This window comes from Theropithecus gelada, chromosome 3 (assembly GCF_003255815.1).
Source record: "Theropithecus gelada isolate Dixy chromosome 3, Tgel_1.0, whole genome shotgun sequence".
Taxonomy (NCBI): domain Eukaryota; kingdom Metazoa; phylum Chordata; class Mammalia; order Primates; family Cercopithecidae; genus Theropithecus; species Theropithecus gelada.
This window is the reverse complement of record NC_037670.1, coordinates 167,415,718-167,428,133: the sequence shown is the minus strand read 5'-3', so window position 1 is coordinate 167,428,133 and position 12,416 is coordinate 167,415,718. Positions and strand designations below refer to the sequence as shown.

The window sequence follows — 12,416 nt, the reverse complement described above, 5'->3', positions numbered from 1 at the left end:
TTTTTTTGAGACGGAGTCTCGCTCTGTCACCCAGGCTGGAGTGCAGTGGCCGGATCTCAGCTCACTGCAAGCTCCGTCTCCCGGGTTTACGCCATTCTCCTGCCTCAGCCTCCCGAGTAGCTGGGACTACAGGCGCCCGCCACCTCGCCCGGCTAGTTTTTTGTATTTTTTAGTAGAGACGGGGTTTCACCGTGTTAGCCAGGATGGTCTCGATCTCCTGACCTCATGATCCACCCGCCTCGGCCTCCCAAAGTGCTGGGATTACAGGCTTGAGCCACCGCGCCCGGCCAGGATGTCTTCACTCTTATCTACCTTTTCTGAATCTTTCCCACTTCCCCCTTGCACTGGGTCTCTAGGGCAGGTCGGGTTTCTCCTGTCTCCCCTCCCTCTTACCTTCCAGAGCCAGAACTGAAGACACCAGGAGCAGCACCCATAGGCTACAAACCATGCCCGCCACTCTGTTCACTAACTGAGCAGCCCCTTCAGTAGCCATGGGGCATCTTCAGGGCGTCCACCATCGCCCCAGCCACCACCCTGCTCCTGGGTGGGGCTGCAGCTTTTGCAAGACTCTCAGCGTGTACAGCTAAGCTTGTTCCTGAGGAGACACACAAGACCAGAAGAGGCAGATGGGAGGAAAGCGTTTCTTCATATACAGCCCAGGCTCCAAAAGTTGTGTCTCCTCCTACAGCTCTCAAATCGCCCCAGCACCCACCATGGGACAGAAGCCAGGTTGCGTACTGCCTCTCCTGAGCCTGTGCAAATTTGGCCATCTTGGAGTGTTCATGCCTACTCCCTGTGCGACCCTGTCTCTGTATTCATTTCTCACAGCTCTCCCTCCTAGAAGTGGAGCAGAGGGTGTTTCTGGGTCAATCTTACCTTTTTTTTTTTTTTTTTTTCTTCCTGTAAGGGGTTATTCCAGTTCTTTCTCTTCATTTACTCTCCTCCCTTCCTCCAATAGCCACCCTGAATTGGAAGTTAGAAGATTTTCATTAAAGGCAGCTGGTTAAGAAGCTGCTCCATCCTATGGACACATGAATTGAATCCTCACAACATTGCCCCACCCCCGATGGACCTGGATACTCTAGAAATTTCAGTGAAGCAGTGAAGCGGGAGGGACACAGGAAGATGGCTGTGGGGTATGATGGGAGGGAAGGGACCAGAATAAATGCAGAAAGAACACAGGCATGAAGATTCACTCTGATAAATGAGACAGTGCAGGGAGGGGCAGAGCTAAGGAGGTCTGGCATACACTTTGTGAACAAAGATCCTCGTGCCCCAAGGGGTGCATGTTTTCCTAGAGCTTACAGAAGAATAACCCTATGGCTTTAACATATGAAAAGATGCTTCTTGTTTGCTCACATTTAAAGGAAATCATGTTAAAACCACAGCAACAGGCCATTTGTTATAGAAGGAATATTTGTGCCCCCACCCCCATTCATATGTTGAAATCCTAACTCCCAAGGTGATGGTATTAGGAGGTGGGGCCTTTGGGAGGTAATTAGGTCGTGAGGGTGCAGCCCTCACTAATCATGAGATTAGTGCCCAGATGAAAGAGACCCCAAAGGGCTTTCTCACCCTTTTTCTGCCATTCGAGGACACAACAAAGAAGAGCGCAGTCTGAAACCTAGAAGAGAGGCTTCGCCAGGAACTGACCATGCTGGCACCCTGATCTTGGACTTCCCAGCATCCAGACTGTGAGAAAGATATTTCTATTGTGTATAAGCTACTTGGATATTACACTTTGTTATGGCAGCCACAGTTGCCTAAGACACCATTTTTACCATGTTGGAGAAGGTGTGGGAAATAGGTTCTCTTGTACATACTCTGCTTGAGTCCAAATTGGAATATTCTCTTGGGAGGACAATTGGGTAATATCTTCCTAGCAGCTACACTGTAAGAATGTGTCCTTCAGGTACTGTACACATGTATGGGTTTGTGCAGATGTTTGAACAAAGACATTAATTGTAAATTGTTTATAAGAGAAAAAGCTGTAAACTAAGTGTCCATCAATTGGAAGATGGTTAAAAATTATGGTACATCCTTAGAAAGAAATGTGGGCAACTGTTTATGCACTGATATGAAAATTGTTTCCAAGTGAAAGTGGGACGGTGGAGAACAGTGCAAAGTAAGCTCTCCTTTGTTAAGAAGGATATATACACATACATATGTATGGAAGGATATCTATGGAAGAGCATCCAAAACCTGTGAAAAAGGCAAAGGAAGTGGACTGAGACCCAGCGCAAGAGAGGCTTACTTTCATTGTATTCTCTTTAATTGCATCCGTTTAAATTTTTGCATTCTTAAACTCTTGCATGTGTATTATTATTTCAACTAAATCATTAAAATTTTATTTAAAACTATAGGATAATAACTGTTTAGTAAAGTTAATCAAAATAGTGCTCATACCTTCATAATGCCTTCTCAGAACTGTGTTGTAAGCTACCTCTTCTATAAAACCCTCCTGTGCCTTCAGAAGGCACACCACTAAGCTCACGAGCAAATGAACGGAAGGAATAGCTACCTCCAGTGTCACAATGAAGACAAACAGCCTTGGCACCTCCTTTGCTTGTTGATCTAGAGATTGGTGGTTCTCTATCTCTCCTCGTGTCTGAGTCTCAGAAGTCTGTGAATTGGGTGGACTAGAGCACTATAATCCCTTTATTTCTGTGAAGAAAAAAAACAGACATGTTGCCCAGATTGCTCAAAAGACATAGAACTGAGAGGAAAAAAAAAAAAAGTCAATTAGAAGAGAAGTTGTGATTTGTTTTTCCTGGATATATATGGCCTTGGGATTGTTGAAAACTATCATAAAACTAAAATCAAACTATGAAACTTTAATTGTGATGAATATGAAAATTGTAATTTGATTCCTACTAATTTTTTTCTGGTACTGTGGGCTGTGCTCTCCATGAAGTTATCATGGAGAGACACCATTTCTACATACGTGTGGGCTGATGTAGAGTAGGCACCTGCCAACTAGCCCCTGAAACTCACCTTTTATACATCTTCAACCCTATTTGTGAAATAGAGAGTTCAATTTACAGCCTATGGAGACAAGGAGCATTTCCATATGGCAAACTGCTCTTAAGTAATGTTCTTTGCAAAAATGTCTGAAATGCTACTAGGGTCCTTCACAGATGAAATAAATGCTTTGGAGAGGAACGGGGAGATCATGAAGTAAAAAGTATGCATAGCTATTAAATTCTGTAGCCTTGGCACCATCACCAATGGCTGTTTAATAAATATCCTAAAGTAATTTATGTTTTAAGTGCATCCCCCCAAACTCTCAATGGCTTAATTTGGAGACGTGCTTGACACACTGAAGCAAACCAGAGTCACGGAGTCCTAAGAAATACTGTTAACAGGGAAAGAAAACACCAGCAGCAGGTTTTTAAACAATGAAGGCTATTTTACCATTTGCCCAGAAGTTATTCTTTAAAATAGTCTCTTTCTTTCACTCAGAACATGGATTCTGTAATCTGTACAAAGAAGAAATAGTAAGCCCTGTGTCTTCTCAAGCTTACAACTAGACAAATAATCATGAAGAAAGAACAATAAATATTTTGGAAATATTTCAATGAATTATTTTGAAAGACAGCCAAGCACGATAGAAAAGATGCGCTGCAGATAATATCAGCTGTCCAATATGGAACACTTTGGAAGATGAATAGCAAGATATTTGCTTTGATGACCCGAACTACAAGGAACAGTCACTTGTGGTTGCAATAGGGCGTGCTTGCATAGCCTTAGCATGCCTCGTAATGACAACACGAAGCTGGCCTCCCTCCCGAAGATCCAAAAAAGAGCAAAAGCAATTATGAAACATGCATGTTAAGGCCGCTCAGCTTCTGCCATCAAGAAACAGCATAAAGCAAAGAAGAAAAATGGAGACACTGCCTGTGGATGGCCACTTAAGCAATTTTTTGAAATTTTACTAAGAACAAAGATAGTCATCAAAAAGAAATGGTTGAGGATCTTAAAGTACCCAGTAGGATACTTCTAATGTTTGATGAGGACCTCTTTTAGATTCAGATCCAGAAGACTGAAGGTTATAAATACATTTTTTCAGAAAAAAAAAAATTGTTGCTGAGTCAGACTAGGAAGTTAGGTGAGTTCTTGCTTATCGAACAAACCAGATAAATTCAAGACTTTTAATTTTAATATATAAAAAGAATATGGGTGTGTCCCTGTCGCAGGAATCCAAATAAAGAAAAAGGAAGCTTTATTAAGATATGGAATAAATTGCTGTCAGCAAATTCATACCACTGCAGATTCTTTTGAAGCCAATTTCAAAGGCAGAAACATAAGTGACAAGAACACGGCTGCTCCACATGCCTGGAATGCTAAGTAAGCAGGACTCAGAACTTGATTTTTCAAAGTGTCTTCAATGGTTGTGGGCATGGAGCATCTTCTGCATTTGGTCCAGGAGAGCATCCCGGGAACAGGCCAGTACATCTCTCCTGCCACAGAGATGGGAAGCAGCCTCTACAAGTAGAGGCCCCTTGCTCCTATCTCACAGCCTGCTTGAGAATCCTCTCTCCTCCAACTTACAAAAGGAACTGGTCAGTATTTAGAAACTCTCTAACACAAGAATGTGCAAAAGAACCTATCTCCTTTAGAAAAACATTCACATTTCAGATGTGTATAAGGTTTTAAAAATATAAAACCAGAAGCAGCAGAAATGTGAATATAAAATAATGGTGGAGAAAATGAGACTGATGAGACAAAGTTTCAGGTAACAAAAATTTCAGTCTATGACTTAATAATATTTTCTCAGCTTCTTTTATAGATATATCACTTAATATCTTTTTGATACAGTGGAGACAATAGATCCACAAACCTGCTACATCTCTTTGGTTTACAAAAATAAGACCATTTCTTAGGTATCAAGGTTGTGTTTTGTTTTCAGAAACTGACAAAAATTAAAGATTTGTGGAATCATAGCTTACAAAGCATAGTTTACGAGTTATGTTGCTATAAAAATGAAGGATTTCACTTTCGGAGGCCGAGGCAGGTGGATCACAAGGTCAGGAGATCGAAACCATCCTGGCTAACATGGTGAAACTCCGTCTCTACTAAAAATACAAAAAAAAAAAAAAAAAAAAAAAAAATTAGCCGGGTGTGGCGGCGTGCACCTGTAGTCCCAGTTGCTGGGGAGGCTGAGGCAGGAGAATGGCGTGAACCCAGGAGGGGGAGGTTGCAGTGAGCTGAGATGGCGCCACTGCACTCCCGCCTGGGCGACAGAGTAAGACTCTGTCTCAAAGAAAAGAAAAGAAAGATTTAAAAGTAAATTACATTGGTAAATCGGTAAGAATTTTAAAAATTAACCATGCTCCAATTAAATGCTAAATATGATACTTTCATGAGCAAATCAAGCTTACTTAATATAGTTTGTGTACCTCAATCCACAAAGTGAATTTTTAAAGATTAAATAATGTAAGCCAAATAAGCTTGGAGGAAGGTAGGCAGAAGACATATTAGGCCATTAAAATGGGTTACTGTGGGAGGTAGAAATGAAGGATTGTAGGTGGGGGCAATAATTTTGTCTTATACATAATTCAATTATTTTTCTTGTTACAGTAAGCATACCTTATTTTTATAATTAATGTAAAATCTCATAATTAAAATCTAAACAAAAAAGAAAAATATTTGTAAAACCTAGACAAGTAAGCATATGTTTACATTTTATTCACTCCCCACACCCTTTTCCTTCTATGTTTCAAAATATTCAGAAATGTTCATCTATAAGAAGAAGGTAGAGGTGGAGATACAGTAGGAGCTGAGAATGAATGAGTGAAATAATGCCAACAAGAAAAGCAAAATAATTGTTGTCTCTGGCTAGTCTTTAAGCTTCTCTCACAAGAAGTTCAAACTGTCCCACTGCTGACATCATGCATGCTTCTCTTCAATGATGTCAAGCAAAGGGATGAGGCTATGAAGGGACAGAGGGGAACCCAGGGGACTTTCCGCTGGGAACACATAGTAAAGGGCATGGCCCCAAAGCGAGCCCAGACAGGAACAATTTAGTGAGACAAAGCAGGATGCAGAGTCCAGTAGGGGCAGAACAGTCTCGAGGGCAAAGGGGCTCGAGGTTTTAGGTCTGGTGTGTTGCTGGACTGGTCCTTACACCTGTGAGCCACCAAGTCTGTGTGGGAGGGGTCAGTACCACAGGCCCTATCCCCCATCCTGTTTCACAGCTGTTAAACGCCCAGGAAATTCCAGTATAATCCTTGCTCAGTTTAATGCTGAAGCCTCTATCCTTTAATCTCCACCTTGGAGATCTCTTCGTGCTCTGGCCTCCTGCCTTGAGAAGGATCCCATCATCAGGCTTTATGGAGGCATCCAGGACAGACAGTGAGGAGGTGGCTGTCCTCCGGCTCTTCTATCCCCTGCTTCCCTGGCTGCAGAGGCCAATTTGGAGGTTACCTAGCAGAGGACAGTCCTGTGTCCCTGGAGGCCTCCAGCCCCTCAGAATGTACCCCAGAGCACTGTGACTCAGACAAACGTGCCTCCCACTCCCAGGCTGTGGAGCTGGGGGAGGCTTTTAAGATGCAGGCAGTGTCTAGGTCTAGCCAGACAGCCACTTAGAATGAGCCACTCTGTGCACTGACGGGGACATACGTGGCTCTGGAAAAGAGCATAAGGGAGGGTGTTGGGGCAGGAGGCAAATGTGCCTGAGAGATGAGTAAGTGGAAGGTTGTGGAAGAAAGCCCCTGAGTGCCAGGAGTAGCACCTGCGTCAGCAGTGCCTGAAGATGTGTCTACCTGGCGGAGTGTGTAAGGAAATGTGTATGAGGTGAGGTGGGCGGGAGCAGATGCCGTCTGTGTAGAGGAGGGTTGTTGCTTTCCTGTGGCAGAAGATGCACATCAGTGCTGGTTCCGGAGTGGTTCTATGGGCTCTTGTTCCTCACCTTGGGCCCTGCTCTACCCTCAGTCTGGCTGTGAGTTGCTCTTGGCCCCAGGAGGTGCTTCTGCAGAAACACCTGGGGATGGGCGGGGGGAGGGGGGGATGGGGTGGGGGGTGGGTAAAGGAAGGGAAACCTGAGGCTTCCCAAACCCTCCAGAACCTGCCACCCTCCTTCACCTAGAGTGGGGAGTGGGGTGGGAACTCAGGGTCTAAGGCCCAGGCTCAGGACAGGGTGATAGCAGAACAGCCGTCCCGGAAGGAGGATCCTGCCTTTCCCACGCTCAGCCCATCCCAGCCTGTTGCTGCCCAGCATTCTGGTAACTCAGCGTCATTGCCAGCCATCTTCTTGCACCCTGAATGGAGTAACAGACTCCGAACAAGTCCTCCTTCTGAGGCCACCAGGTAAGTACGTAGGCACCCCCACCCTAATCTTCCTTTGAGAAAAAAGGCCCATTGCCCTGAAAAAGCCAAGTGGCCCCACTGAGCAGCACTCAGAAGCCTCAATGCTCCAATGCTCCATTACTTGGGCAGCTTCTGTGGTCTACTAACAGCCCCACACAGCTCCCTCCCACTAGTCTCTCAGCTCAGGACCAGCATCTTCCCTCCTAGAGCCTCAGTCAAGTTCCCCTCGCGGGTGGAGGACCTGGGTTAACTGATTGGGAACAGGCCCAGCCGCTCCGATCCATGGGCACTGCCAGGGACATTACAACATTGCTATGCTGGGTCCATGCCAGCTCCCCCAGGGATGGGAGGAGAGAGAGTGCCAGACGGCCAAGATCGGTGGGTGGGGGTGTGGGGCAAGCAGGGCCAAGCACCCAGATGGAGGGAGCAGAGCGAGGGTGGAGCTGGGGCAGGAGCACGCAATAGACTTTGGTTGCACGTTGGGGGTGATGGCTGGGCAGCAGGAACCAAGCATTCCTTCCACCTCCAAGGCTTAACTGTGGTCATAGGGCTGGGAGTGGGGAGCAGGGGACAGGTGTGTGGTCAGCCTCCTGACTCCTCCCAGCTCCAAGGGGATTGTAGTGATGCCACTGGAGTCAGAGGGGTAGCAATCCTGTTCCAAGCTTGGAGCTTAGTCTCTGCGAGGACCCTCCCAGATTAGGACTCCCAAGCCAGAGCCAGAGGACAATGTCTGGGAACGCAACTGGGGGGTCCTAACAGCAAGGGTAATGGGGTGTCAATGATGCCTGGTCAGAGTGGAGTGAGAGGGGAGCAGTCAGGCTGACCGTTTCCTCACCCTTCATGAACCCCACACTGGCCTTGAGGAAGGATCCTCAGTACTCCCCCAGGAAGCCACCTAGGGGCTGGGGAGCCCCTCTACTCTTGCAAATCTTAATTCATCTGTCCCCAAGCATACTGTCCCCGAATCCCACAACCCCGTCTGCTAACCCCCGCGGGCTCACCTTCCCGTTGGCCGCAGTCTCTGCAGGTCTGCGCCCCCCGAGGCCTCGCAGTGCAGCGGGGCTCCTCGAGCTCGCACGGTGCCACCCGCGTCTTCTCCAGTCCGGGGACCCCGTTGCACCCGGCCCGAGTCTGTTCGGCTCCGCAAGTCCCTGGGATTCCGGGGTGGACCTGAGGCCGGCGGCAGGGGCTACTCCAGAGGTGGGGCACCGGGAGACCCTGGGGGCCCGCGTCGCGATCGCCGTCGCCAAGCTGGGTCCCGGGTCCCGCGCCGCCCGCTGCTCTAGAGCCGCGGCTGGAGCGAGCGCAGCCCGGCCCGCCCCCTTCTCGTCGCCTCCCAGGCCGGCCCGGCCCGCCCCTTCAGCTCCTTTGGCCGCCTTCCCACTCCCCTCTTCCGGGGAGCCGAGCCCGCCCTCCCGGCCTAGGCGATGAGTGCGCGGCGCCCGCTCCTCCGCCCAGGCGCGCGGGGGAGACGCGGGGCGCGCCCGGGGCCCCGCCTGTGCGCCGGGAAGGGGGCGGCCTCCTCCCGCGGGTCTGGGCCAGGAGGATCGCACGCGTGGGGCGCCTGCAGGAAGTGGGAAGGGAAGAGGCTGTCTGTAAAGCCCCCGGGCTCAGGCTCGGGCTCGGGTCGGACACCCGCGGAGCGAGGCGCAACTGGCGGACCGTAACAGTTCAGGGCAGGGCAGAGCCCCGCACACACCCCCTCGCGCCTCCCTCCTCTTCGGCTTTAACTCTAGGAACTAAAACAGTGGGGCTCCTACTCAGCTTTGAACTAAGGTGGGCGTGAGCTGAGCAAGAGAGAAGGAAGGAAAAGCAGGGGGTGGAGGGAAAGACAAACTGAGAAATCTGGGAGAGTACTGGCGGTGGTGGGGGGAGCTCAGGCAGCGGGAGAGGGGGGCGTCTGGGTATGAACGCGTCGCTGTGCTAGCCTGGAACTCTTCTCTCTTTTCGTGTCTGAATCTTGGTCAACGTTGGGGCTTCTGAGTCGAACCTCCCTCCATCCACCCTCCCCAAGGGGCCGGGCAGTCGGGTTGAAAAGGGGAAGTGCTGCTGTGTGCCTGGCTCTGACATGGCTTGGGCAAGTCGCTGCACCTCTGGGTGCCTCCTCCCTCGCCCGCGCTCCGGAGAGAACCTCCCTGCGGTGAGGAGGGGCGGTGCAAGGTGCTCTCAGCTGGCGCCTGGAGGCAGGGTTGAGGAACCGTGGGGGCGCCACGAGGAAAAATGTTTCCGCCCACCTCTAACCCCTTCTCTAGCCGAGGACGGGAATTTGGGGTCTATTGTTTGGGTCCTACAGAGCTGGGCTGGGGCTTTCCCACGAAGTGTTGCTACCACCTGCTGGTTTTTCCAGGGAACACAAGCACCCGGTGCAATTCCCTTTGCCCCCTTTTCTCCCCGTATCGCCCTGTCCCATCTTGCTCTCCTGCTTCTTTGATTTATTCAAAGACATGTTTATTAAAGCACTAGCTGCAAATGGGCTGATCAAAAGTGGTACTTAAAGAGCATTCAGAAGCCGAAGAAAATTGTGAAAGAGATCTATGAGCCAACAAACACAATAAACAAAACAATGAAACTCAGTAAGAGTCACCTGGGAGAGACAAACAGGCTTTAATGAATTGACTGAATAAGTGATAGAAAGATAAAGGCTACCGAACAAGTTCCCACTTGGCCAGGGGGTTGTTCACTCTTAGTATCAGGAGTCAATAAATAAGCCTGATAGTATTTAATGCTTCTGCATTTGAACGTCATTAATAATTCCACTTGTACTGACGTTCTGCTTTATCTTGTTTCTTCCCTTTGCCCTGAAACTCAGTGGTGGAGGGCTTCCTTCATTTTCTGATTAGTTATCTCCAAGACTTTCAAAGACTTCTGCAAAGAAACGGAATTTGCATTGTACGTGGAATTATGTGACTCATACATTCACATGCCTGATGGCTAGACATCTATGGTTATATTGAAAACTTAAAAAAAAGACACATAACTAGATTATGTTAAAATAAAAATATGGACAAAACCAAACTGTAGTTGTTACTTTATAAAACCCAGAAATTCCTGTAGTAATTTGCAACATGTCTTGTATTGACATACAGTAAAAATACCTGCATTCTTTTCTATTGCATGATACACCTCATATTAGGTGACTATAATATGAAATGAAGTTTCTGCTGCTCAAGGCTTATGTAATTAGTTATATTTGTCTTGTTAATAAAATTTGAGAGGCATCTAGTTTTCAAAGGAAGTGTCGTTGTACTCAGGAAGCAAAGAGATTTAAATTTGTGATTAGTCAGCTTTGCATCCTAAATACCTATATCTTATCAAAGCAAGTTTTAATGGTAGGTGGACAGCATAGAATGCCTTGTTAAAGTATGCTGCAACCTGCAGCTATTAAAAAGCAAAGTAATGAATTCCTTTTTAAAGTTTAATGTAAGTTTTTTGCTATAATTTGTTTGGTGCCTGGGACACTCCAGGTGCTTGGAAGTGTTATAGAATGAATCAATAAAAAATAATATTTAAACTTTTTCTATATGGCTGGGCACGGTGGCTGATGCCTGTAATCCCAGCACTTTGGGAGGCTGAGGCGAGAGGATCACTTGAAGTCAGGAGTTTGAGACCAGCCTGGCCAACATGGTGAAACCTCATCTCTACCAAACAATACAAAAATTAGCCAGGCGTGGTGATGCGCGCCTATAGTCCCAGATACTCAGGTGGCCAACGTGGGAGAATCGCTTGAACCTGGGAGGCGGAGGTTGCAGGGAGCCAAGATTGTCCTACTGCACTCCAGCCTGGACAACAGAGTGAGACCCTGTTTCTTTCTGTGTGTGTGTGTGTGTATATATATATGTGTGTGTGTGTATATATACACACACACACACACATATATGTATATATTTTGACGTTCTGTGCTTATGGGCAGGACCTAAAAAGTTTGTGGCTCATAGAATTCATCATTTCCAGCACACACAATCTATTATGTAAATTTGGAGCCAAAAGGAACTGCTGTGTAGAAAACTCCAGGTGAGATAGAAAGGCTCCTAGATTGGTTCTGCCTCATTTTTTCCTGAGTTTTTGCCTCCTTCTTGGGCTTTTCTCGCTCCCCTAGGATGTGCAATTTTCTTCTTCCTTATTTCCCCTTAGAACAGCTAATGTAAGCTGATGTTGTCATAAACAAAGAGCTTTACAAGTAATTTCACTGATAAAAATTCTAGTAAAAAGCCATAAAGGAGTCCCCTGAGTCCCTGATCTCTTATTCCAAAACATTAGTTATAGCTCCCGATGCATGACCTCACAGGGCTCAGGCCCTTCACTGAACTGTCTTGAGGCTTTGTGGCCTCCAGGTGCAGTTGTACTTCCTAAAAACTGGAGTCTAGTCTGCAAACACTTTACCAATGGAAGTATTAAATGCCCATTTGTACAACTAAAGCTTTTATTGTTTTCTGTTCAGAAACTTCTAGGGTGTTCAAAAATTCTCCTATGTTACTGGTTTGTTTGAAAGTGAAACCTAGATTGCAACTGATTTGTAGACCAAGGGTAATGGATACCCTTCATGGTGGTATTAAAGTTTACCCATCATAGTCTTACACTTTGATATTACTTTAACCATGCAATAATAAAAAGGTATTCAGAGATATGAGTGCCTCCAAGACAAAGAGGATGGCTCTTCTCTCAGTTAGGGGTTGACTTCAGCTATATGTAACAGAAAAGTTGTACAACAGTGGTTTAAACAAATTAGATAACACAGGAATACTACGAAGGCTCCAAGTCAGCAAGACTCCAACTTTAGGATGAGGGCTTGTTCTCAGATTGTCAACATTTTAGCCAGAGCTCCAACTACAAGGTCTCCAAATTTCAGGCAAGAAAAAGAAGGGAACAGGATTAAAGTGCTACACCCAGCTGAGTTAGCACTGTTCACAGAACCTTTCTGGAAGATCCATTCAGTGACTTCATATGTCTTACTGGCCAGGACAGTGTCACATGACCACCCCTAGCTGCTTGAAACCTGCAAAATACGTGCTGCACAAAATAAAATTAAAGCTGTTAAACATAAGAGAGGAAGAAAGAAAGAGTATTAGCCAGGGAACCAGCAGCCTCTGCCACAAATTAGACAAAATGAT

The 12,416-nt window shown here is 46.7% G+C and overlaps 1 protein-coding gene and 1 long non-coding RNA gene across 2 annotated transcripts in view; both read right to left on the bottom strand.

Annotated features, from left to right (window-relative positions):
- EPHB6 (EPH receptor B6) overlaps positions 1-596 on the bottom strand; it is a 9,132-nt gene extending 8,536 nt beyond the window's left edge. The window contains exon 1 of the mRNA XM_025380741.1: positions 394-596. Coding sequence (XP_025236526.1) covers positions 394-493 — 100 coding nt within the window. The 5' untranslated portion in view covers positions 494-596. The remainder of the gene's footprint in view (positions 1-393) is intronic.
- Positions 597-904: 308 nt separating this feature from the next.
- Positions 905-9,439, bottom strand: LOC112621338. Its single transcript, XR_003118708.1, has 3 exons — positions 8,310-9,439; positions 2,522-2,664; positions 905-963 (listed from the first exon to the last, which is right to left on the bottom strand). It is a non-coding gene; the product is annotated as an uncharacterized LOC112621338 (long non-coding RNA).
- Positions 9,440-12,416: the final 2,977 nt, after the last annotated feature.